The 27,568-nt window shown below is 48.6% G+C and overlaps 1 protein-coding gene across 1 annotated transcript in view; it reads left to right on the top strand.

Annotated features, from left to right (window-relative positions):
• Window positions 1-27,568, top strand: part of LOC146855235 (cadherin-related family member 4-like) — a 767,858-nt gene that overhangs the window by 131,903 nt on the left and 608,387 nt on the right. Inside the window, exon 4 of the mRNA XM_085650585.1 lies at window positions 9,439-9,527. Coding sequence (XP_085506711.1) covers window positions 9,439-9,527 — 89 coding nt within the window. The remainder of the gene's footprint in view (window positions 1-9,438; window positions 9,528-27,568) is intronic.

Here is a 27,568-nt window from a genome sequence, read left to right as displayed (position 1 = left end):
TGTACTTTCAATGGCACGTGGTCTATTTGCCCTTACACAGAGAAAAATGTCCCTATGACAAAGGTGCAATGCTTTGGCTGCATACTATGCCTTGTTGAAACCAGCAAAATTGTTCTAATGTGTGTCTCTGTGACATGTGGCAGGTGTATTGATGTAGTCTCACTTTTTCAACCCCACAGGTAGGCGCCAAGGAGCAGATCTGGAGGGACGCCGTCAGTGCCGTGAGGAGGACGGATGGTCGCAAGCGGCGCCTGGCCCAGGTGAGAAAACGCTGCCAGGATATCCGGTGCTGGACGTGGAGGATCGCACAGGTCCTGCTGGGGGACTCACCTGTGGGCCCTAAGAACCATGGGCGTCGCCGTCTGACCCACATCCACAAGCGTGTGCTGGCGGTGGTCTTTCCTGACATGGACAGGCGCTTACGGGAGAAGCAGCAGCAGGAAGGGGGTAGGTACATGTGTGTTTGTTGTGTGTCACTAGCATTTGTAAGTGCGCAGTTGCATGGATACACTGCCAGTGTTTAAATGTGAGGTGCAGGTCCTGTCACCCACAGTATAGCGATGCTGTCCTTCCTCCCTTCCCCTCCTTGCCATGTGTTCCCTGGTCTGTGTGTAGTCACTCTTTCACAAGGTCATCTGGGCTGGCAGTTTATCCACGTGACCAATGCTTGCAGCATCATGTGTGGGGGTGGTGTGTAACAGGTTTTGGGACCTTGCCTGTGCCCTGTCCAGTTCAGTACTTGTGGGGTCCATGTCAATTGGCACTGATGCTGAGTCCAGACATAGGAGTATGTCTCTGAAGTGTAATGCCTTACAGCAAGCATGTCCTATGTTGTGGCCTGTGACATGATGTGCATGAGTGTGCGATACGCAGAGTGCAGGGATGGTGGCCTGTGTTGCAGTCTTTACCATTCAGGACCATGGAATATTGTGGCCACTACTGTCCCCTGGGGCATATTTTGCTAGGTATCATGTGTGTCATCACAATATGTGGACACTCTCAGTGTCTACAGCAAAGGATGTGCTCTGTGCCATTGTCCCCTGGCACCATGTATATTTACGTAATGTGTTCTACAAGTGTCCACTGTACAGCCTGACCTAATTTTCCTCGTTCATACTCACGGTGGCCAGTGCCTGTGTGTCTTGTTACAATTATCTGATGATGGCCATTTGTAAATGAGATCGTATGGGGTATTTTGGGTCCAATATGGGTTTCTGGCAGCCCATGTATATTTCTCCCAGACTAAGAGATGCAAGTGCTTCCTGTGTCTCATCAAATTGTCTCATGTAGGGGGTGGTTGGTGCGGGCAAGGCCTACATGTCGACACCTGAAATCTCATTGCTCGGTCTGGCCAGTGTGTGATGTTTGTCTGGTCATACACTCAAGGTGCAGTGACCCATTCATGTTGAGCATGTCTTTAAGTATTACCTTTGCAGCATGTGCCTCAAGTTCATGGAGATGGTCCCTGCTCATCCCTAGTTACGGCAACGCTGTGTGGTGCAGATGCAGTGCTGGATAGTCCCCAGAGCCTGGCTCCTCTGTCCAAATCCATATCATGTCATTTGCAAATGTGTCATGCTCTCCATAGTTTCTCAGTGGCATGGTGGGTGAACCAACTGTGTGTTGCAGGGCCTATATATGTACCTTGTATTGTAGATGTTACTCATCTTTCTTTTCAGGCTATGCACTGTAACCTATGTAGATTTGACTCATGTGACATATGTATACAGGTGTCTGATTAATTCCTGTTTATTCACCTTGCCCACAGCGTCGTCGGGGGACATGAATGGAGACACCGGCACGGACCGTGCGGAGGGACCGGGCACAAGTGCCAGCAGTGACATCTTAGCTGGCACATCGAGTGGAACTGAGGCCGAGGGGAGTGAGCCGGAGGACCTGTCCACTGCCACCACAGAATATGAAGCTGACGGGTCCGAGGCTGAGCTCTCCGAGGGGGCGGAGGCTGCTCCAACAGCTGACAGCAGCACAACATCTCTCCGCGCCCCCTCCATTGCCATCACCGGCCTCCCACTTGCTCGTGTCCCTTCCTGGCGTACTAGGTCACCACGTGTCTCCTTCCTGCCAGGCACCGCACCCCCTGCCCCTGTCTCCACTGCTGCTGCCAATGCCATGGCTGTGGACATCCTGCGGCAGTTGCAGCTTGGTCAGGCTGCGATGCTTAATGTCCTCCATGGCCACAGCCAAGTGTTCAACAACATGGAGGCATACTTGGAGGGCATTTCAGCATCGCAGGCTGACCAACGCAACTTGCTGCGGTCTATTGACTCAACACTGACTGCAGCAGTGGGTCTGCTGCAGCACTTCGTCCCACCCCCTACCCATGCCCCATCCACACTTCCCACTCCCATGCCTGTCCCACGTACACCCAGACGTCAGCATGCACACACCCCACCAGGCACAGGCACCACACCAGCAGGGAAGGACAAGCACACACCTCCTGGCACGCACACACAGGGTGAAGTAGGCACACTCACTGGGTCGGGGGGCAAACGTAAGACACGCAGCCAGAGTGGGAGTCCACATTCTGCAAAATCCACTCCCTCCAAATCCACTCCCCTCAGCTCTCCTGGCCACAAATCCAGCAAGGACTCCTCCATGGCCGCTCTGTCCCTGAGCCCCACAGTGACACCACCCCGCAAGCGGTCAAAAGAGTCCCCGGTCAGGGTGGTTGAGTCCCCCCCCTGTCCACACCCTCCCCAGGTAGCGCTGCGACCCATCCCTGTGACCCCCCCCGTCCTTGGGGCCTGTAGTTCCTTCGGGTGCAGGGGAGACGCTGAGCGACCTGGCAGTAGTGTGCAGCGCCGTGCTCCAATCCACCTTTGGCGCTGCCCCACCCCCTATGTTGGAGTCGTCCGTCCCTGCACCCACAACACCTACCCTTGCCCCTCCTGTCCCTGCGGTGCCTGGTCCTTTCCCCCAACATGATGCCCCCCCCCGTGGAAGACAAAGGAGTCTGACTGTGCAGGCAAGCTAGGTGACACACGTACCACTGTGTCCCCCATCCGGATTTGAGTCATGGACTGCCCTATGGGCCTTGTATATATTGACATTTATGATGATTATTACTTACATCCTGCTGAATAAAGCAATTTGTTTTTTCCATGGAACACTACTGTTTATCTGGTATTGCTGTTGGTGGACCTGCTCCATGATTTTGGGTGGTGATAATGTGTTGGGTGTGTGGGAAATGTAGTCTTGTGCTGGTCATAGGGTGGACCCTGGTATCTGTGTGCCATCACAAGCTGTTGGCTAAATTACTTTGTTCATGTAAGCAGTTACTGCATGGTGACATCGTCCCAAGGTGTGTTCCTTCCTCTGTGTAACCTGACATCTTCCCTGCAGGGTGTTTCCACTATGTGGTGCTGAGCTGTGTCTACATCAGCTGTGTGTGTGATGGACTCCTTCAACTTTGCACATGCATGCTGAGCGATGTCTCCACCTGTATCATTCGTGGCATCCTTGGTGGTCACTGTACTTGTGTATGTAGACTGTTGACATGACTTCATGTGGACATGTTCTCTTTTAGGCGCTATGCATGTGTGTACTCCCAGCCTCGCACTCATGTGGTACATGTACTGCAGGGTCTTTGTGCACCTGACTGACATTTATGGGCATTGTATCTGTGGCTACTCCACCCTTTGCGTTCCATGGGCACTGCTGGGAGGACTCTACACCCACCCCTCCTGTGTCTGGGCACTGCTGGGAGGACTCTGCACACACCCCTCCTGTGTCTGGGCACTGCTTGGAGGACTCTGCACCCACCCCTCCTGTGTCTGGGCACTGCTGGGAGGACTCTACATCCACCCCTCCTGTGTCTGGACACTGCTGGGAGGACTCTGCACACACCCCTCCTGTGTCTGGGCACTGCTGGGAGGACTCTGCACCCACCCCTCCTGTGTCTGGGCACTGCTGGGAGGACTCTACACCCACCCCTCCTGTGTCTGGGCACTGCTGGGAGGACTCTGCACACACCCCTCCTGTGTCTGGGCACTGCTGGGAGGACTCTGCACCCACCCCTCCTGTGTCTGGGCACTGCTGGGAGTGATAGGCACCCACCCTCCTGCGTCTGGGCACTGCTGGGAGGACTCTACACCCACCCCTCCTGCGTCTGGGCACTGCTGGGAGGACTCTGCACACACCCCTCCTGTGTCTGGGCACTGCTGGGAGGACTCTGCACCCACCCCTCCTGTGTCTGGGCACTGCTGGGAGGACTCTGCACACACCCCTCCTGTGTCTGGGCACTGCTGGGAGTGATAGGCACCCACCCCTCCTGTGTCTGGGCACTGCTGGGAGGACTCTACACCCACCCCTCCTGCATCTGGGCACTGCTGGGAGGACTCTGCACACACCCCTCCTGTGTCTGGGCACTGCTGGGAGTGATAGGCACCCACCCCTCCTGTGTCTGGGCACTGCTGGGAGGACTCTACACCCACCCCTCCTGCGTCTGGGCACTGCTGGGAGGACTCTGCACACACCCCACCTGTGTCTGGGCACTGCTGGGAGGACTCTACACCCACCCCTCCTGCGTCTGGCCATGTACGCTCCATACATACACGGGTGGGGGTACGGTCCGTACATACACTGTTGGGGTGGGGGTACGCTCCATACATACACGGGTGGGGGTACGGTCCGTACATACACTGTTGGGGTGGGGGTACGCTCCATACATACGCGGGTGGGGGTACGGTCCGTACATACACTGTTGGGGTGGGGGTACGCTCCATACATACGCGGGTGGGGGTACGGTCCGTACATACACTGTTGGGGTGGGGGTACGCTCCATACATACGCGGGTGAGGGTACGGTCCGTACATACACTGTTGGGGTGGGGGTAAGCTCCATACATACGCGGTGGGGGTACGGTCTGTACATACACTGTTGGGGTGGGGGTACGCTCCATACATACGCGGGTGGTGGTACGGTCCGTACATACACTGTTGGGGTGGGGGTACGCTCCATACATACGAGGGTGGGGGTTCGGTCCGTACATGCACTGTTGGGGTGGGGGTACGCTCCATACATACGCGGGTGGGGGTACGGTTCGTACATACACTGGTGTACATACACGGGTGGGGGTACGGTCCGTACATACACTGTTGGGGTGGGGGTACGCTCCATACATACGCGGGTGGGGGTACGGTTCGTACATACACTGGTGTACATACACGGGTGGGGGTACGGTCCGTACATACACTGTTGGGGTGGGGGTACGCTCCATACATACGCGGGTGAGGGTACGGTCCGTACATACACTGTTGGGGTGGGGGTAAGCTCCATACATACGCGGTGGGGGTACGGTCCGTACAAACACTGTTGGGGTGGGGGTACGCTCCATACATACGCGGGTGGGGGTACGGTCCGTACATACACTGTTGGGGTGGGGGTACGCTCCATACATACGAGGGTGGGGGTTCGGTCCGTACATGCACTGTTGGGGTGGGGGTACACTCCATACATACGCGGGTGGGGGTACGGTTCGTACATACACTGGTGTACATACACGGGTGGGGGTACGGTCCGTACATACACTGTTGGGGTGGGGGTACGCTCCATACATACGCGGGTGGGGGTACGGTTCGTACATACACTGGTGTACATACACGGGTGGGGGTACGGTCCGTACATACACTGTTGGGGTGGGGGTACGCTCCATACATACGCGGGTGGGGGTATGGTCCGTACATACACTGTTGGGGTGGGGGTACGCTCCATACATACGCGGGTGGGGGTACGGTCCGTACATACACTGTTGGGGTGGGGGTACGCTCCATACATACGCGGGTGAGGGTACGGTCCATACATACACTGTTGGGGTGGGGGTACGCTCCATACATACGTGAGTGGGGGTACGGTCCGTACATACACTGTTGGGGTGGGGGTACGCTCCATACATACGCGGGTGAGGGTACGGTCCGTACGTACCCATGCCCACGCTGTGGAATGCTTGTGCGGCCCGTACCCAGGCCTTTGGCACATGGGTATGGGCCGTACCGCCATTGTTGGGGGGACGTGGGTATGGGCATGGTACGACTCGTACCCACGCTCTTAAGGCGTGGGTACGGTACGTACCTGTATTGTTGTGTTGCCTGTTCGCGTCGTCGCCCACTTCCGTTTTGGCGGACGCTGGCATTGCTGGACACGCCCCCACCCCCTCGAAGTGACCAGGGCCTGGAGGTCAGGTATGTCCAGGGCAAGTGTGCTGTGTGCTGTGTGACTTGGGTGGGGGTTTTGTGGCCTGCCCCTGCCCCCCCCCCCTTTGCCCCTGGGTGTTGTTCTGACCTTTTGCGGCGTCTGCGTCGGTACCTGTAGAGGAGGTCGACTTCTATGAGGGCCGGGATGACACGTAGGTTCGGGTCCATGTCTGTCCGTCGCGTACAGGTGCTCCTTGTGCGCGTCGTCCTGATTTCCCGGCAGTTTTTGAGTGCCGGAAAATATTCTCCGTGCAGGATGACGTCGGTGCGAATCGTACTTCCTGGTTCGTGGAACGCAGGCTGCATGCGTCCCGACGTCACGTCGGCGCTTTTCCGGATGTCATTTGTATGTTTATTTTCCTCGGTTGGTGTTTTGTACGAAGCGTACGGAAATAGTGTTTCCGTGCGAATCGTACTTGCATGTTTGTAAAGTTTTACAACCGGGTACGAGTCGGACGGAGAAAACCCTCCGTCCGACGGTTCGTACCCGGTTTCTCCAGGATCGGAATCGGCACCAGTATGTTAAAACCAAGTCTACTAAAAGATGTATTTTATCAATCTGAGTTCAGGCATACAAAATTCGTTGTTCTACTATGTTCCTTGGTAAATTTAGGATTATGAGATGTTATAATCAAACTGCCCATTCTGGCCTATGGGGACAGTTAGCCTTGCAATAGTGAAAAACGAAAATGGCTGTAATGCACTATCAGGACATGCCACACGCATCAGGGCATGTCCTACCTTTTACATACAATGCACCATGCCCTTGGGCCTACCTTAGGGGTGGCTAACATGTAGAAAAGGGAAGGTTTAGGGACTGGTAAGTGGGTGCTGCAAGCCCACCAACAGCATTTGATTTACAAGCCCTGGGCACACATGGTGCACTGTACTAGGGTCTGACAAGTAAATCAAATAAGCCAATCATGGACTCACTAATTCATTACAACAATTTAACATAGGGAGCACTTGCACTGTAGCACTGAATAGCAGTGGCACAGTGCCCAAAGCATCTAAAATTAGCAAAACATATCTAAAACAGAGGAGACAACAGCAAAATATGGAAGGTAGACTCACGCCAATGGTACCAGGTCTAACAAGGCCCATAATGTTCACCGTGCTTTTCCAACATCTAAATCTAATCTATAACAAGTAAATAATTAGGCATCCCTATCTGCGCTTATAAATACGCCCCCAAACACAGTCAAATCAATCTGACACTGGTAAATAGAAACAGTGCCTCAAATATGTTACTGTTATATAAAGGAGAACTTCATGTGCTTAAAAGAGCCAAAAAGGAAATATATTTGGAAAACGATAAGAGGAAAGAGATCTCCTTCCACTGGCCACAATTACTTGCTGAAGCTGCAGGTTATCCATAATAGTGAAACATTTGACACTGATCTCACCTTACGGTAGATGAATGTTCCTGTGTGAAATACCAAACTGCTGAGACTGCCACGTCTTTCAATTACAAGTAAAACTCCCCAAATCACTGGGTCTCTCTGACTGGAGTATTGTTGCATTGTCGTGTACCCACCATATGCTTTCTCTCTCCTTTAGACCATCCACTACCACCAGGGTCATTGAACTGCCTAAAGTGGAGCTCAGGTCCTAGCAATGGAATGGGATGAAGTCTGATCTGGAGGCTACACACATTTGCAAAGGCCAGTCAGAGGCTTTTCAGGGCACCAGGGTGAAAACTAAGTACAAGGACCAAAGTACCTAGTTCAAATCCCGCCGTTTCAGCTTGACCAAACTGTGTGACTTTCGGCACTTACCTTTCTTCACTGTGGCTCCTTTTCCATGATCATCACATTTGAGAACACCTTGAAATAATTCAGTTAAAATCACACTAAACGAAAATGCGTTTGTCATATTGTTTAATACTTTGAATGTTGCTCTTTCTATATCGACAATAAAGGTGAAAGATAGGAAGCACAATTAAACTGTCTTGCCCTCTTGGGTCACTAATAAAATTGTTGTCTTGGCAGAAGGCAATTCTTAACATGTGTATTTGTAAAGCACACGGTCACCCGGAGGCATCTTGGTACTGAATAAAGATGTTTATTGTTACCCAACTCAGTGGTACTTATTTTATCGATCTCAGATAAAAGAAAGGCTGAGTGGACCCGCCGGGATTTGAACGTGTGACCATGAGGTCAAACACAAGTCCCTGTAATGGATGCATTAGTCCACTGAGCCACCAGACCCAGCTCCATTAGTCCTCTGAGCCACCAGACCTGGCTCAAAATAATCTAGTAACTGAAAAAAATTATTGGGAAACCTGGCTTCAATCCTAGCTTCACCAAATTGGGTGACCTTGGGCAATTACCTTTCTTCATTGTACCTCCTTATCCATGAGCATCACACTTGAGGTTAATGGTTCAATAGACCACGTTGTTCCTGCCATACCAGGCTTCTACAGGAGGTACTAGACTTCTGACTTGCCTTTTTATTCACTAACAATATCATTGTCAGGACACAAGGGGTTGTGGTTCACTATCAATTCTAATACAGATCATTCAGTACAAGTATAATCTATTGGGCTAAAGTGAAACATGTAAAAATATTAGAAGAATATACTTTTTTTAAATTTAAAAATGCATACCTCAGGTTCAATGGCAGTCAATGGCAGGTTCAATGGCAGTCAGCGACACTTGCAGGATGGGAGGTACAGACGGCACCACGGACAGGTGCTGTTCCTGCAGACAGAAATCCTGTCACAAGATGGAAGACAGGCGAGGCCACTGCGGAGAATTATGGGGCTCCGCCTTCACCTTCAGTGCCCAAAAGTGCTCTTTGAGAGGAGGGAGAATCTTGGGTGTTGGGTGGGCGGCTCACGGGTGAAAGGGCACTTGGACATACTGTTTAGTTCTGAAAGTGCTCCAATGTACAAAGTAACTTGTGTGCACTTCTCAAACCACAAATAAATATGGAAATGCACTACTGTCTCCTTACTGCACCTTTAAAGCTTATAGAGATTTTTCTTTGCAGTATTGCACTACAGAAACCTATAAACCCACGAAAGCATGAAGAAATACAGAGGGACAAATTTACTGTTTTAATTGGTTTTAGAATCACTATTTTACTGATAAACATATATATATATTTGCATTGATATGTTTCAAATACTAATCTATAATTGATATACAAGTAACTAATGAACATCTCAACACACCGTTGTTTAGGTTGAGCTCAAAAAATGTAATATTATTTTTTTTCACAGCTCTTAAATCCATTGATGAGAATTATCCCATGCTCCTCCCTTTCTATTCTGTGGATGCCAGAGACCAGGACATTGGTGATGTACTCACAGTAAGTGTCTTTGTTTCTTAGATATACATTTGGTAACTGCAGTTCGATTTCAATCTGCGTGAAAGTTTCTTAATTGAAAATAAACTATCACATGACATGCTGAGACAATTAGTTTATCGAATGAATATCTTACAGAATGTATGTGCTGATTCAGTTTAAGCCACCATTAAACTAACTCCTTCATCATCAAACCTTATTTAAAACTTTTCTTATACTTTCTACTCCATTGGACTTTCTACTCCATTGGACGCCTTAAGCTTGCTGAATAATTTTTGAATGCCTGCAGCGACATCTAGAGGAAACAATCGTGTTCTTATGACAGGAGCCGGTCACTTGTTTGACTTAAAAGGTCTTTTTATGGCAGACACAGCGACAACTCTGCCTCTCCTGTCTCTAAACAGAAAATAGAGTGTTATAGCAAGCATGCTGGTTTGATTAATATTTTCATTTAGATCTATTATGATTTGTTCTTTGTGGGAAGGAGAAGCCTATTCGTGTAAATAGAACTTCACATACAATCAGATTGATACTGAATTTTATGTGTTTGACGACTTTTGGTACTCGGTGTGCTCACTTGTGCGAGTTTCGTTCTAGAATATGGTTTGGCACTTAATTCCATGTCAAAACTCATTGTAAGAGTACTACTATTAAATAATAGACACGCATGAAAGGTGTCCGTAGATCCAAGGCAATTAGTTGAACGCGCGGTAGGCACATGAAGTGGCACATGTGACGTGGTTAAATAATCGTGATTTCAAAACGATAATTGAAGCATTATAAATATAAGCGCGTTGCGGACTTCGCAGAGTTCTGATACGTGGAACTCTGCAAAGTGCTGAAAAAACTCTGCTGCCCTCCGAGGAGTTCAGCAAGCATCAGAGTGCAGTAAGTAAGTTGCGCTGCTCTCTTGCTGATTTTTAGCTCCGGGAGTTTCTCCTGCACTGTTAAATCAGCATAAACGGCACCACAGGCAACGCAAATGGCAGGTTTCTCAACATGAATGGTAGTGACCTACTGTGACTGCCCGCGTTGAAAAATGCCCTTATTAAAAGCAACTGGTGTTCATGTAAAGCTCACCAATTCCTTCGGGTTTAGTTTGTGCTGTATAAAACTGGAAAAAAATAATCAGTGGGTAAATGAGGGAATACATGAGTTCTTGAGTGGGTCTGTGAGTGGGTGCATGCGTCTCTGAGTGGGTGCTTCAGTGTCCAAGTGGATCTGTGACTGGGTGTGTGAGCGTCTGAGTGTATCTTTGACTGGTTGCATAAGTCTCTGAGTGGGTCTGTGAGTGGGTGTGTGACTGAATGTGTCAGTGAATGGGTGCATGATTCTCTGAGCGGGTCGGTGAGTGAGTGAATGAGTGAGTGTGTGAGTGGTTGCATTAGTGTTGGACTGGGACTTTGAGTGGCTGTATGAGTCTCTGACTGGGTCTGTCACTGCAAATGTGAGTATCTGTCAGTGAGTGAGTCAGCGTCTTAGTAAAACTGACAGTAGGTGTGTATATATTTATTTTGTTTTATTTTTCTCACCAATTTTTATGAAGACGTCACGATGTCATCGCGACGTTACACTGGGGCCACGCTGATGTTCACAGCGTATTCACGAATCTCACATGTGGCAAAAACAAATCAATATTCGACACATAACTTGTGTCATTAACACCCCCATTTATCAAATATGGGGTTAGAGTACTTTTACCCTAACCCCCTATGTCAGCTTTGTCTGGAATTTCCTGAATTGTCTGGAATTTTCAGCCAAACAAATCATTCCCCGGTCTATAAAATGGCGCGTTCATCTTTCTCTACAGGTTGTGGCCAGCCAAACAGACATTCCTGTTGGTGCATGCATTCATAATTAATCATGAAATCATTGCAAAATATTTACGGCCTCAGATATCACTAACTAGTCACTTTTAAATTTCTCAACATCTACTGAACAGATTCACACGAAATAACAAAAAGGCTAGTCTGCGAACCAAAACCTAACTTTCTGCCAAATTTGAGGTAATTCTATTCAGCAGTTCGGGCTGTAGTCGCGTGTAAAGGTCCTATGGGAAATAACACTTTTGACACCCCCACTTGAAAGATCACCTCAAAACATTCCATGCACAACAAGACTGACTATGACACTTTTTGTGGAAAATCTAGTGAAGATTTGCCAAGCTGCGCCAAAGATATAGACAAGTCAAAGCACGCTTTTTCTATGGAAACATGGCCCTAACTATAACTACCTACTGGCGACTGCTAGTAGATAATATACTACCAGTAGGTAGTTATAGATAGTTATAGTTAGGACCTAGCATCCATAGGGACAGTGTTTGTTGACCTGCCAATCTCTTTGCTGCGGTTTGATGAACAGTCCCAAAATTTTCCAAGAAAAGTGCTCCAGTGATTCTAGTTGTGCATTGCAAGTTTCAGGGTGATCCGTCAAGCTGGGTCCGAGAAAAAAGGGGGATTCAAAAAAAGTACGTTTCCCATGATAATTCCGATAAGAATTTTAGACACGACTACAGCCCAAACCACTGGACAAAGTTACACCAAATTTCGCAGAAAGCTATCTCTTGAGCCAGAAAGAATGCTTTTTGTTTTTTTTGGTGCAAATCTGTTCAGTAGTTTTAGAGTTATTAAAAGAAATCCAAATTTGTATATCTAGGGATGCAAATCCTCTGCGAACACTCCTGATCTCGTGCAGAGATCTAATTGGCTGCTAACACTTCAACCAGGAAGTGTTCAAAGCCATCTTGGGACTGGCCTTCAGCCGAGTCCCAAAAAAGAATTAAAAAAAAAGAAAAGGGGGCACAGTAGGAATACCCTGACCCACTAGTTTTGATCCTAGGGTCACTTAGGGACACCACCAGGGGAAAAAAGCATTATAAGAAAACATTAGCAGCAATTTCACAACAGAGTTGCACATATGTGGCAAAATATTAAAAAAGCATGGACTCCTGTACTTGTTTACTGTATAGCCCTCAGGTGCCGGGGGTATAAAAAAGAAAAGGAGGAGGTGCATGTGTGGAAATTTAGTTTACAACTGAACATTATCTGCGCCATCTTGCCTCTCCCCAGCGCGACACACAGGAAAGCACACGGCAACCATTTTTAGGCACCCTGGTCTCTCCCTGCTCACTGCCGATCGCCAGCGCGTCCCCCTGGCGCTGCAAGCATTCCCCCGCGCGCCGGCCACCCCCGCTCTCTCATACACAGGCCATAAACCCTCTCCTTCTGCGCGACCCTGCCATGGAACCACATCCCACGCCTGACCGACATCCCATACATGGTCATGCATCTCTTTGATAACCCCCTTCCTCTGCGCCCCATTGTCCGAACCGATCCCAGGCCATCACCTAGCCCTGCGGATGCAGTTTATTGCCCCTACTGTAAGGGAAACACCCCACATCAAAGGGATTACAGTAGATCAAGGCCCCCCACCCCCTGAGACCCGACCGGTCGCACACACCCCCGGGAATTGGCGGAATGTCCAGCTGTGTGATAGCCATCTCCTACTGTGGGTGGGGTGGGGACTTCCACTGTAGATATGTGTGGGAACGAGCTCGAAGTGGGGATTCCGAGGATGTTCTTTCATGTATCAAGACAATCTCAAGAATGTGCCATGTATGATAAACCTGCAATAAAGTCATAAACCTGTGTATAAGAGGCCAGGCCTCAGAGATGCAGTTAGAGCACCTCGTGACGATACTTCGCTGTCTGATCTGATGTGTTCCACTCCGACGGAATAAAACTTTGTTTCCTGCCTTCCAGTCTCCGGCGCCTGCCTCTTTATTGGTTTAGCATCAAATGGTATAAGAGGCGATTACCGCCGGGCAATACTTGAAAGGTTATCGACTACGACTGCCGCTACCATTTAACAATTGGCGTCCCAAGCGTGGGGCCCATCAGCGACACCTGGATCCAGTGGGAGAGATCCCGACGACAGAGTGAACGACTGCAACGATCGGGAGAGCTCCTGCCTGATAGACCCTCGTCTGGCAGCCGATCATCCGAACTTCACTGGTTCCGAGCAGACCTCTCTCGAGTGATCTATGGTCCTGACTGGGAACCATCAGGAGTGCCGCGGCAAATACGGAGAGTAGAGGACGATCGGGCGCTGGAGGCGGAAGACGAGAAACTGTCCACGCGGTCCGGGTAAGGTCGTGAAACACGACAAATTGCGAAACGATTGATTGATTGATTGAAAAATACTAGTATTGCTTATTGATTGTTCTCTTTGAGATATTCGCTGTCTACAAACGGGGAGGAGTAGAAATACTCTCTCTCTCTCCCTTTGCAGATAGTGAAGGGTAGGTAACGCAGACTTTTGTCCCCGTTGTAACCCGTCGTGCCTATCTTTATCTCCCCACTGATTGATTGTCCGAACATTGATTGTTTTTGAAGAATAGTGCTCTTTGAGATATTCTCTGTTTGCAAATAACGTAGAATAGAAATATTCTGTCTAGTCTTTGCAAATAGTGAAGGGTAGGTAACGCAGACTTTTGTCCCCATTGTAACCCGTCGTGCCTATCTTTATCTCCCCATTGATTGATTGATTGTCCGAACACTAGTTGTTCGATATTGGTTCTTTGGAGGTATTCTCTGCTTACAAATAACGAGGAATAGAGATATTCTGTCTAGTCTTTGCAAGCAGTGAAAAGATAGGTAGTGCTGACTTTTGTCCCCGTTGTAACCCGTCATGCCTATCTTCTCCCCACTGATTGGTAGTTGGTTCTGCCCGGACCGCTTATTAGAGGTGAACCATCCGGCTCCACTGGAAGGCACCCCTAATAAGGACATGTTCACTAAGTATGAACTAGTCGCCGTAGCTTATAGCAAGCTATGGCATAAAATATACAAAGGGGGACCCCGAGAGTCAGTGGCCACTGGTGGGATCCTTTTTGACCCTACAAAACTAAAGAAACAATAGGAAATAGCCCTTTTGTGGGATTTATGAAACTAGGGGAAGGAGCCAAGCTCACGGTCAAGACGGCCACGAGGTAGCTCGGCTCCGTCGCTCTCGCTGCCTAAACATGTCTGCCCTACCACCCACCCCGCCCAGTAAACACGACAAAAATCCCGCACAACCGGAAGCCTGCTGATACCCACCATCGACGTCACCGAACTGGACTAGAATCACGCACAATTGGACTATGCCATTTTCCGATTACACAGTAACATCCTTGTGCTCGTTGCTAGATTGCAAATATGTACAACACTCCAACAAAGTAGTATGATTAAAACATTTTAATAACTTATAGGTATAACAACATTCCGACAGGGTGAACAAGTTAAAACACGTTTTAAACAACTATTTACATGACAGTCTGCTGCAACCTCCATCCCAAAGCATTTATGTCCGCGTGACACTGTCCTCGCCTCTCCTTCCTCGAAGTTGCAACATTGGCCTGTTTTGGGCAGTCATTTTAGTCGGCTTTGGGCTATAAAAGCCATGCAAAAATCCATCGACATCAGTGGTGGATGATTGTGCGAATAGGCCGGAGGCTACATGCAGCGCCGAGGCCCTGGCAGCGCCAAGGTGGAGTCCACCATGTTGTATTGGTCTTCCCGTTCTTTGCTTCGACCGGCAGCGAAGGGTGCCCTGGCAGGGGGGAAGCGACGCGGACGGGCCTCCCCCGCCTCCCCAGGTGGAGGCTCGCCAGCAGATGAGGGCACCCCAGCCATTTTACTCGCCGGCCATCTGAGTTGCACCCTGCCATTTTACTCGCCGGCCAGCTGAGTTGCACCCTGCCATTTCACTCGCCGGCCAGCTGAGTTGCACCCCGCCGTTTCTTTCACCGGCCAGCTGAGTTGCACCCAGCCATTTCACTCGCCGTCCAGATGAGTGGGCACCCCTGCACTCACCGACCGGCTGCAACGGGACAGCCATTCAAGTCTTGCCTGCCGGGTAGCCACTCAGGCACGGATCCACTAAGATTGCCATTAGCGTTTAATTCGAGAGGTGGGTCCCCGCAGCAGAGTGATCGGTGGACCCACCCCGGTGGCTGTAACGAAGAGCTGCTGCTGCTGCTGCCTTTGGACTCCGGCGGTCGGTTCTTCGGATCCAGGCCTAGCCCACCGTGAGACAGCCCTGGACTCGGAGGCTTGTCTGCTCGGGCGTGGGCCCCACCCCTTGAAAAACACCCTCTCAGCTTTGCAGGTTCTGCGGGAGTCATTGACATTCGACTCCCGTGGGCCTCCGGTGGGGACAATCGCCGCTATTTTGCTTGATTATTCCACGTTAACTTGTCCTTGCCCCGGGCGGCAGCCATCTTGCCTCTGTTTGGTGCCGTAAAAGAAAGACTGATTCAGGGCGACAGCGGAAGAACCCGCCTGCTGTCCCGCCCCAAGGACGGACCACGGCATCACTACAAGACCGCGGTGACGCCATGCTGACGCAAGCTGACGCTGACGAAAAGTTCTCGAACTACCGAAGGGGATTCTGGTCCGGCGGCTAGTTAGTGGAAAGACTTAGACTGTACAATGGACCCACCCGACCTCGCCCCAAAATGGCGCCTAGACGCCTCTCACACCGTGGCCGGCCTGAACGGTTGTAGGCCCGTATTTGTATACTGACATTGTTTTAAATAAAGGGCTTCTTAAAGGAATGACGGAATCAGTGTCATGACAAATCATCTAGGTTGGTAAAGGTTTTTTTTTTAATAAATGATTGTTACTCCCAAGCAATAGAAAACAGATAATGCAGACCCCCATTAGCCTGAATCTTTTTGATTAACGGAATTTGTACCCGTCACACCTGTCTTTTTCCAAGAGTTGTCAGAAAATGGTCGACTATAGCTTAAGGTATATGCCGAATGCAAGGTATGGTATCCTGCACCATAATATACGACCGATTGAGAAATACATATACGACCAGGGAACCCGAATTTAGGAGATGAATGAAATAGAGCATCTTTGTTTCGGAAGAAAAGAATAATAAGTCTGTGGTATTACCCGCCCCTGCGGCTAGCCTGGTACGTGGTAAGTAGAACTTTTTCGTGTCTACGCGCGCTAATGTACTTTGAATACTGCACATCCCCCCTCTCTTTTCCCTCTCTATAGGTCACGACGAAGTTCCGACTGAAGAATGGAGTGGACATGGACCGCACCGTGTTCAATATAGGAAAAACATAGACAAACATTGTGGGATAGTGCGCAAAGTGCAGACCACCATTGGGAACATGAAAAACTGTATGGTATGATTGTGCGGGTGTGCTACGATTACACGGTATGAATGTGTATGCATTTCATGCTTGGGTCGCTTGAAGAGAGCGTCCTCGTATGATTGAAGTGCTTGTCTATCGATCAAAGGGAGGGGAGTAAAAGGTCCGACACCCCTTCCCCAAGATAAACTACAAAAATACTGAAAATACGCAGCATGCATAGGAAAGAGGACAGGAAAGGAGAGGTCCCCATACTCAACGTAGCCCTGTGTCTCCGTCTTAAGTTTCTGCACTTGATGTATGTACTGTCACGCCCTATCCGGTATTTGTGTGTACGTGATCACCGAATTTATGTCTTTCCCCCGCTTGTGTTTTCTTACATAGAACTGACCCATGCTACTCCATGTTGTGTGTACACCAAGTAGCCTATTATCGTACACATGTCTCTCTCTCTCGTTTTGTGTCGTACGTATGCCAAATAGCCTACTTGATGCGCACGTCTCTCTCTCTCTCTCTCACTCTCTCTCTCTCTCTCTCTCTCTCTCTCTCTCTCTCTCTCTCTCTCTCTCTCTCTCTTACTCTCTCTCCCTCCCTCGCTGAAGGCTTTCTTGCCCTCTTTCTTTTTGAATAAATTAACGACACATACCTCCTCAGTATGTGTATAATTGGCCTCAAACGCGGCGGTGTTCGAACAAATTGACAGAAACAAAAACGACTGTACCACGTTACTACCTCTCCTTTCTGCAAATGTTGAACTTAATTGGCTGAGAAAGAAAGGACAGGTAAGACGACTGATGTCTCCCAATTTGGCCCTCATCACGGGGACTATATGTCAGTGGTTTTCGTTTTTAGAACTTTAACAACACCATCTCCACCGCCCAGAACTGCCCCCGCCCAATTGTTCCGAACTAAAATGTCCAAGCACCCCGTCCTCCCAGAATCACCCCAGCTCTGTACTAAGCCGTCCCAGAGTATTCCGAACAAAACAGCTGATGACTTTATTTTCTAAAGGTACATCGCCTAAGCTGATGAGGGTTACCTATTGTCTCCAGCAAGAAAAATGTTTAGCTTATGTCCCTCCCCGAAATAGATACCTGTGAACCCATGACAGTAGCACCTCGCACTTTTTTCATAAACTTAGCAGTCCTCGGAGGAAAATGTGTATTAACAGAACTTGTGTTAAGATGAACGAGTCTCTACTGGAGAAGCCGGTTCGAATTTTTGATAGACCAGAAAGTTGACAGATGTCAGGCTTCCTGCAACGATTATAGGGCACAGGAATCGACACCTAGCAGGCCAGACGATGGACAGGAACACCCACAGAAACCTGCACCACAGCAATGATAATAAATTAGTAACACACACTGACATAAGAGTTAATAGACATCAATCATACAGCAACCGATAAAAGCATTTCCCCAACTACCCGGTGGTTGGGAGAGAGGATGAAGTGTGTAAATGTCTTCCCTGCCAACTCTCTAAGATTTTGTTTCTTGTACTCATTCAAAGATAACCTGAGGCCATCGGAAGAGAGGGGTCGGACGTGACGCACAGCCTGGCTGCGGACCATGGAACATCTATGGCATCGACCAAGGGGGAAGCAACGAAGCAAAAAGGGCGTGAGACGAGGCACCATTATCAGCATGATAAGCGATAGAACGAAGGGCTATCTCGAGGCCCCCTGCTCGCTGACCAGCGTGCCTGAAGTCCCAACCCGTCGGGCCCGATTGATGGGCCCAGTGCTGAAAGATTCTGCTCTCCTTGGTCCGCTTTTTGATCCGATCCCACTCCACCCCCTCTCTCTCTCTCTTTTATATGGATTTTGAATTTGACTTAACTACAGAAGAACAAAATGCGGGTACCCCGTCACAAGGTACCTATGATAAAATGTGTTAGGGAACAGGACTGTGATCCGAGAACAACGAATGGTCACACCCTGCTACGTGAAAACTTGGATTTGAGCTGGACCTTAGCTCCACCGCCGGTGCTCAACAGTGCCAACAAAAGAAGAAGAACAATAAGAGCTTACCAGTGATGGCTCATTATAATAGGACACTGGAAAGAAGAACTCCCTTCCATGACTGTAACTCATGTTAAGTTGAATTCCTCTCCCAACCACCTTTTTATATTGACTATCTTCCAATCGAGTTTTCATGATATTGCATCAGTCACTTCCAACTGTACACTGATAAGTTAAGAAACTCTAACTTTGTATAATGACATTTGTATAACACCAGCCGTGCACATGACTATGCTGACTATTTTTGATCCACACGAAGTCTGGGCCTTAAGTAATGTACGAAATATCCCTTGTTTTGCCAGAAACATTTTTGCTTTACGGTATCATGTTTGTGCTCAAACAAGCTCCCCTCCTCCTATCTCTGGGTCTGACATGCGGCGCAGCTGATGTCATTTTGTATGCACTAGCTCCTCCCCTATTTCATCAACTACATGTAACTATGTACAATTGTGTCAGATTGCTCCTGCCTGTCCTAAAGACTCTGTACTTTTAAGGAATGCATGAAAAACATTTACGGTATTATAGCTAAAGGGTTAACGAAGGTGAATGTCGGCCAGGCAAGCTGGCGAGATATGTTAAAAGGGAGGACTGTGGAAATTTAGTTTACAACTGAACATTATCTGCGCCATCTTGCCTCTCCCCAGTGCGACACACAGGAAAGCACACGGCAACCATTTTTAGGCACCCTGGTCTCTCCCTGCTCATTGCCGATCGCCAGCGCGTCCCCCTGGCGCTGCAAGCATTCCCCCGCGCGCCGGCCACCCCCGCTCTCTCATACACGGGCCATAAACCCTCTCCTTCTGCGCGACCCTGCCATGGAATCACATCCCACGCCTGACCGACATCCCATACATGGTCATGCATCTCTTTGATAACCCCCTTCCTCTGCGCCCCATTGTCCGAACCGATCCCAGGCCATCACCTAGCCCTGTGGATGCAGTTTATTGCCCCTACTGTAAGGGAAATACCCCACATCAAAGGGATTACAGTAGATCAAGGCCCCCCACCCCCTGAGACCCGACCGGTCGCTCACACCCCCGGGAATTGGCGGAATGTCCAGCTGTGTGATAGCCATCTCCTACTGTGGGTGGGGTGGGGACTTCCACTGTAGATATGTGTGGGAACGAGCTCGAAGTGGGGATTCCGAGGATGTTCTTTCATGTATCAAGACAATCTCAAGAATGTGCCATGTATGATAAACCTGCAATAAAGTCATAAACCTGTGTATAAGAGGCCAGGCCTCAGAGATGCAGTTAGAGCACCTCGTGACGATACTTCGCTGTCTGATCTGATGTGTTCCACTCCGACGGAATATAACTTTGTTTCCTGCCTTCCAGTCTCCGGCGCCTGCCTCTTTATTGGTTTAGCATCGAATGGTATAAGAGGCGATTACCGCCGGGCAATACTTGAAAGGTTATCGACTACGACTGCCGCTACCATTTAACACATGCGGCCTCACTCCTGTGGCTCTTTAATTGCTTGGGGACCACCATCTCATTGGGGTATTATTTAAATATCAGAGGGGCGCAGCACAGAACCCCATCCATTAGGCTCCTTGAACCCTGAGGAACACCACCTCTCCAGGGCAAAATAAAACAATTAAAGTGGGTCCACGCAGACCCCCCGTGGACCATCACCTCTCCTGGGGGCCAACATAATATTTAAAACTGGGAGGGGGTATTCAACCTCATCCCCATTAGGAAAATTAATAAAATCAATAACAGTTCCCATTGCACCATCTACTAATCCGTCCTCAACACTTATATTTCTACTCAAAATTACTCTTTTTGCATACGTCAAAACACTTTTCTAATCCAGCAGTCTGGAACACAGATTTCTCCAATTAATCAATTTTTGCTTGTAGCTTTCCACTTAGCAGTCGTGCTGCTCCCTGGTGTTCCATTTTGTCAATGGCTGGAACTGTTAATGTTAGACCTGGCATCTTTGGCGTGGTTTCCCCTGACTTTTTGCCTCTACCTCCTGTATTTTTGACGCTGTGCTAGATTTCGTTTTTGCTGGTTTAGATGCTTTGGGCACTTTGCAACTGCTGATCAGTGTCAAAGTGCAAGTCCTCCGTAGGTAAATTGTTATTGTAATTGGATATCCATGATTGGCATATTTGTGTTACCAGGAAGTCCCTAGTAAAGTGCACGAAGTGTGCCAGGGTTGGTGATTCAAATGCTACTAGTGGGCCTGCAGCACTGATTGTGCCACCCACATGAGTAGCCCTAAAATTAGGCCTGGGCCAAAATTCCGTTACGTTCGCGGAAATTGCGATAATTTGGCATTTTCGCGTTCCGCGGAAAGCGCGAAAATGTCAAAATTTCCGCATTCCATAGCTTAGCGATAATTTGTTTCTTGCTCGCGCTGTAAAATAATACATTCTCGCGTGCGCGCGATCGCCTTACCTGAATCCCCGCGTTCGCCGACAAGTTTTCCCGATCCGATCGCGTTCTCCACGAGATGTTGGATTGTTGGTAGCCATTTGCGCTGTCTCGCAACAGTTCGCGCCCGCACTAACGTCATGCGTTGCGCAATCACATCTTTCTTCTCGCGATCATGCACTGCGAGACAAGTGAAAACAAGATGGCCGCACCCGCAAGCAACCGCATGGGTGAGTTGGCGAGCCACGACCACGCAGAAAATACCGCGAACGGGCAGGATAAAAACTTCCGCATCTTCGCGATATTTCCGCGTGTTTGCGGAGATTTTTAACATATTCGCGATAATTTGCGAAAGTGAATTTCGCAAATACCACCCACCCCTACCTAAAATGGTGTCTGAGGCGTGCCACCACGATGCCTGGGTGCAGTTGCTAACTGCCATGCTGCCCTGACCAGTGTCCACACTGGCCAGGCCTAACCCTTCCCTTTATATATACATTGGGCACCCCTATGGAAGGCCCTAGGTACCCCCCTGGGCAGGGTGCAGTGTATGTGAAAGGTAGATCATGTACTAGTGTGGGTGACATGCTCTGGTAGTGAATTACAGCCATATTAGTTTTTCACAATTGAAAGGCTATCTTGCCCGTAGGCTACAATGGGGAATGCTGTGTATAAGGTTTACCTTCATATCTTCCCATAGGAGCAAGATAGAAAATAAAAGTCTGGTATCCCTGAACTCAGAATTTAATAACACATCTTTTAGGAAGGATGGTTTTTAAATCCTGTGTTTGAAAACAGCACTTTTTACAAAGTGGCTGTTTTCTTGTCTAACCTTTCTGTGTGTTTCTGCCCGTTTGTGAATTGGCTGTCTGGAGTTTGAGTGACAGGGCTGGGAAATTCCAGGAGGCAGGGTGAGTCAGCCCAGGGCTGAATGGAGCTATCTGCATTTGGAGTAGCGTCAGGAGTTGCAACTGGGACCTGGATAGGGCTGTGCCTGCCTTCCACAATGCTGGCTCCACCTCCTGCTGAGCGGCTGACAACCCTGCCCTTCTCTCTCAAAGGAAGAAGGTGTCCACTGACAGAATCCACCCAGAACTGGTTTTCGCTGGGCTCAGAGCCCTCCTGCACAAAGGGAACAAAGACTTTTTGGGGTATAGGTACAGGACCCCAAACCCCTGAATTGCAGACTTCTACAATCAAGAGGAACCTCTGCCGGAAGAAGAACAGCTGGAGAAACTAAGAAGGAAGATTGCCCTTGCTGTGTGCTATGGGGCTGACCTGCTGTTTTGCTGATTCAACTATATTAGAGAAGAAGGGGACTTTGCTGTGTGCTGTGATTCCCCCCATCTGCTTGAAACCAAGACTTTGCTGTGTGCTGTGTCTGACTAGAGTCTCCAAGGGCCTGAGAAGAGCTGGCCTACTGTTGGCAACACAGGGATACCAAGATTCCCAGAAACATCTTTTACTGCAAGCTGAGTGCGTGTTGGGGTGCACAGTCGGTGCCTGTGGGTGGTCTGTCCTTCGTTGTGCAGTCGGCACACAAGGAAAGCACCCGGGAGGAGTAGTACGCGCTGAGGGCCGGTATCTTTTCACCACCGGTTGCCAAGCGTGCTGTGCAATCTTCCCTTTTGTGTTCACCGCCGCATCTCGAGCTAAATAGCCCGAGGCCGGGTTCGCCGTGGAGAGGAGAGCCGCGTAACACTTCGCCGCTGGCCCGAGGTCTGCGACATCACCGCTTTGCCGCGCTGGTATTGGCCCCAGCTACCAGGGATTCCCTCCTCGTCATCGAAGGGCAGCGCTGGGATTGGTTCCAGCCGCCCGGGAGTCCCACAGCATCATCAGTGTGCCGCGCTCCCATTGGTGCCGCCCGCTCAAGAGTCCCGCAGCGTCATCATTGCACCTCGCTGCCATTTGTCCAGCCTCGAGGGCTTCCCCACGCTTCTGCAAGGGAGTGGAGAGCTGCACCGGAGGCCGGGGAGCGTAAAGAAGAAGGAGCCTGCCTCGCCGGGAAGCCTTTTTGAAACTCCCGGACTGCCCCGTGCTCGCCTAGCAGGTAACTGGCTCCGGTCCCTTGCGGAAGTTAGCGCCTACCACAGTGCTCACGGAGGGCACTGCTGGTGGGCTGTGTGGGGCGCTGGTTGCCTGGCTGGGTTTGGCCGCAGTAGCAGGTGATCTGGAGAGAGGGGACAGCGGGGGCTTAAGTAAAGGTTGGAGTCCCGTTTTAAAAAAAAATCACAAGCAGCATTGCCATACTTGCTGCAGTACCGGGACTCAGATAGATTAAACCCAGATCTGTGACTGGGGGTGAATGTTTTGCCATTGTGCAACATTCCGTCCATCATCTTGTGTGTTTTGCTGTTCACCCTATGTGGGAAGGGTATGCCCAGACGTGGGTCCCGTGCTCACTACGCCACTGGAGTTAAGCTATCCTGGCTGAAGAGGGGTGAAACCCTGAAACCAGTCCTAGGAAGCTTGATTCCGGTCCAGGGAAGACACGGCTTGGCAGTTCGGGCTGGACTGTTCCCATGAGGCACAGGGTGAAGACTGATTTGCATATGGCCATGTCTGAACTGGGGTGGCGTGGTGAGCAAAATAACAATGGATTAAACCCAGATCTGTGACTGGGGGTGAATGTTTTGCCATTGTGCAACATTCTGTCCATCATCTTGTGTGTTTTGCTGTTCACCCTATGTGGGAAGGGTATGCCCAGACGTGGGTCCTGTGCTCACTACGCCACTGGAGTTAAGCTATCCTCGCTGAAGAGGGGTGAAACCCTGAAACCGGTCCTAGGATGCTTGATTCCGGTCCAGGGAAGACATGGCTTGGCAGTTCGGGCTGGACTGTTCCCGTGAGGCACAGGGTCAAGACTGATTTGCATATGGCCATGTCTGAACTGGGGTGGCGTGGTGAGCAAAATAACAATGGATTAAACCCAGATCTGTAACTGGGTGTGAATGTTTTGCCATTGTGCAACATTCCGTCCATCATCTTGTGTGTTTTGCAGTACCGGGACACAGAGACTGCCTGAATTATTTTTAATTGAGCCCCCCTTGTTGGGATTGTGCTTTTTGGATGACAATTGAACTATAAATCAAGAGAACACTACAAGACATTGTTGTTTTGGGCTACAAGAGATCAGTGTGTATGTTGGCTTTGCTATTGATATTTGGTCTTGCCTCATTTATATATAAAGAATCTATTTTTGATAATTACCTGTGTGGTGTCCCTTTGTGGTGTTTCACAGTGTTATTGTGGGTGTTGATGCAAATACTTTACACATTGCCTTGGGGATAAGCCTGTCTGCTCGTGCCAAGCTACCAAGGGGGTGAGCAGGAGTTATCAACAGTGTGTACCCCTTTACCCTGACTAGAAGTAAGGGTCCCTATTTAGTCAATGGTACCTACCTCTGCCAACTAGAGACCCCCAATTCTAACAGTTAAAATATCTTTTTTATCCAGTTTTAGTAATTATTCATTAAAGTTGGAGCACTCTTGAAGTGTAGGCATTAAACACACTATAAATAGGCCTCCATCAGTGAAATTTAACATTAGCTCTGCTGTTGTGTTCTTAGAGGATAAAGGTTTGTTGACTAGTCGACTTTCTACGGTACATTTCCCCTCCTTTGCCAGAACTCCTACTCTAATGTTCTTCAGAATATTTCCATATTCCATGTTGGATGCTTGACTCATATTCCTCAGTAGGTTCTTGAATTTGAAGTTTAGCCAGATAATTACATTGCCAATACTTTCCAAAGGATTCTGAGTTTCAACATGTTGAAGTCTTGTGAAAACAGGCTGTACTGTGACAGGGGTAAGTTGCAGTTCATCACCGAAGACAATTAACTGCTTTCCCCCAAACAGCACATCATACTCAGTTTTTAAAATCTGTTGCATTCTCAAGTGTTTGAAGACAAGCATTAAGTTTGAGACCGTGCTCACCTCATCAATGATCAAAAGCTTCAGTTTCTTCAACACTCTTAAATACTCATGACAAGCTTCACTGGATAACTTTTGGTATTGGAATTTATTGTCATGTTCAACAGGTAGCATTAATAGACAATATAGAGTAATTCCTTTAATGCTGTGTGCAGGAAATCCTGTGGGTGCTGTTACTACACGCAATAAATTTGATTCTGTAGTCCTCTGTAGGTAAGCGGTGAGAACTTTTACCTCCATATACAGTCGTTCAGTTGTCCAACTAACTGTTCGAAATCAACACTTTGCTGTCTTGCTTGTTCCATTACAGATTCCACCTTATTCATTACTATTGCAGCTTGCTTTTCAGTAATTGGTTGTCCAAGAGGATATCGACTCGTGGTAAAGAACTTTGACTGCTTTGTGAGCTCTCCTTAGCTATCTCAGCAGCAATTTTTTACCCCTGTTGAATCTCATCATTTAGCAATGATGACTGATCACAGAATGCAGCCTTTCACAGCACTGAAAGGATCTTCGTAGGAGTCATAGTCTCCAAGTAATTCCGATTGAGCACAAGGCTTGAAGAGTTGTAGAAGTGCCAAATAGAAAAACTCACTTCTGTCTGGAGTTTAGCAACAAAGTTTCCTGTGGTTAATTAGATTTTCTTTTGCACCTCTCACCAAACAACCGTCACATCCAACCACAGCATATTTCCCTTCTTCTCGGTTTTCTATTACATTCCTTTTGTATCTGTAGTGTTTAAGTGCTTCATAAAGGCCCATGTCTTCTAGGTGGGAATTCCTTCTTGGATAGCACATGTCTAAATAAGGCCCCGAGAAGGTGGTGGTCCCTGGGGCTCTAAGAGCTTAGGAGAGGGGCCAGTGCACCCACTCGTTTAAAAAAAAATAATGTCCCAGGGACCTAGCCCACCCAGGGGCTCAATTCAAAACAAGCTCAAAAGACTGCACTTGTTTTTGTTTCAATGTTGCCACAAAGTCACGGATTAACCCACCACCGCATTTAGGGGCTCAGAGTATTCCTACCCTGACCCTTTCTTCTAATATTTTTAAATGGGGGCACAGCTGAAGTCCAGTCCCATAGAACCAGGAAGTGTTGGCAGCCAATCAGATTACAGTACGGGGACTTTTGGAACCGCAGAAGGTCCACGTCCCAGGATATACAAATTTGGATTTCAGTCGTTATCTCTAAAACTATTGAACTGATAAAGACCAAGCTACCAAAACACACTTCTATGGACCAAGTTCCACCTTTCTGCCAAAATTCCTGTAACTCTGTTCAGCGGTTCAGGCTGTAGTTGTGTTCAGAACGTCTATGGGAATTAACATGGGGAAAATAAATTTTGGGACCGCCCCCTTTTCTTGCCCCTGAAACTTTCAAGACACAAGCTAAAGTGACTGGCAAATTAGTTTAATACGATTTATCAAAAGGTGCCAATGTTATTAGCAAAACAAAAACACTTTTCCAATAGAAACGAGGTCCTTACTATAACTACCTATTGTCGATTGCCAGTAGGTTTTATATATATATATATATATATACATATACATATACATATACATATATATATATATATATATATTACCTACTGGCGGTCGCCAGTAGGTAGTTATAGTTAGGACCCCTTTTCCATAGGAAAACCTCAACATTCTATTTTGAATAACTTTGGCGCCGGTCGATGAATCCTCGCGAATTTCTCAAAATAGGTGGGGCGCTACGCTCCGCTCCTACCCTGATAGTCTCGGGGGGATTCGTCAAGCGGGGGCTGAGATAAAAGGGGGGTCCCAAAACACGTTTTTCCCATGCATTTTTCCATAGGACCTTTAGAACGAGCTACAGCCCGAACGGCTGAACAGAATTACTAGAAATTTGGCAGAGAGGTAGTCCCTAGGTCAAGGAAGTGCCTTTTGTAGGTTTGGTGTAAATCTGTTCAGTAGATTCTGAGAAAATAGCCTTTAAATCAATATATATATCTGAGCCCGCTTACGGTACGCTTACCGTACGCTTACCGTAAGCGTACGGTGGCGTGCGCGAGCGCGATTCTGATTGGCTCTTAGATCTTAGTAAACATTCGAATCGGCCGAAACCAGGAAGCGGCGGCCGCCATTTTGTCTCTCGCACTGAGTGTTGTTTATCAAACAAGATGGCCAAAAACATGTTACGGGGCTGTTTTGACAACTCCCTCCCACATAGTCATGTTGAGGGAGTCCCCAAACATCCCCCAAGAGCAAAAACGGTTTTATTTTTTTTTCGGCAATTTCGCCGAGTAAGCTTACCGTACGCTTACCGTAAGCGTACGGTAAAAAAAAACAAAAAAAAAAAAACACTTTCCACACTTACCTCACCCCCTGTGCTTTTGGTGGCCGTAGGCTACCAAATGTACAGGGCTTATTAATAGGTAAAAAAAACTAAATTTTGGCAACATGAAATTATAAAATCGAAATAAAAAAAACACTATCCACATTGACCCCACCCCCTGTGCTTTTGGTGGCCGAAGGCCACCAAATGTACAGGGCTTATTAAAGTTGATAAAAACCGTGCACGGAACGAACTGC

The sequence above is a fragment of the Triturus cristatus genome, chromosome 4_1 (assembly GCF_964204655.1).
Source record: "Triturus cristatus chromosome 4_1, aTriCri1.1, whole genome shotgun sequence".
Taxonomy (NCBI): domain Eukaryota; kingdom Metazoa; phylum Chordata; class Amphibia; order Caudata; family Salamandridae; genus Triturus; species Triturus cristatus.
This window is presented reverse-complemented; position numbering and strand designations above follow the sequence as displayed.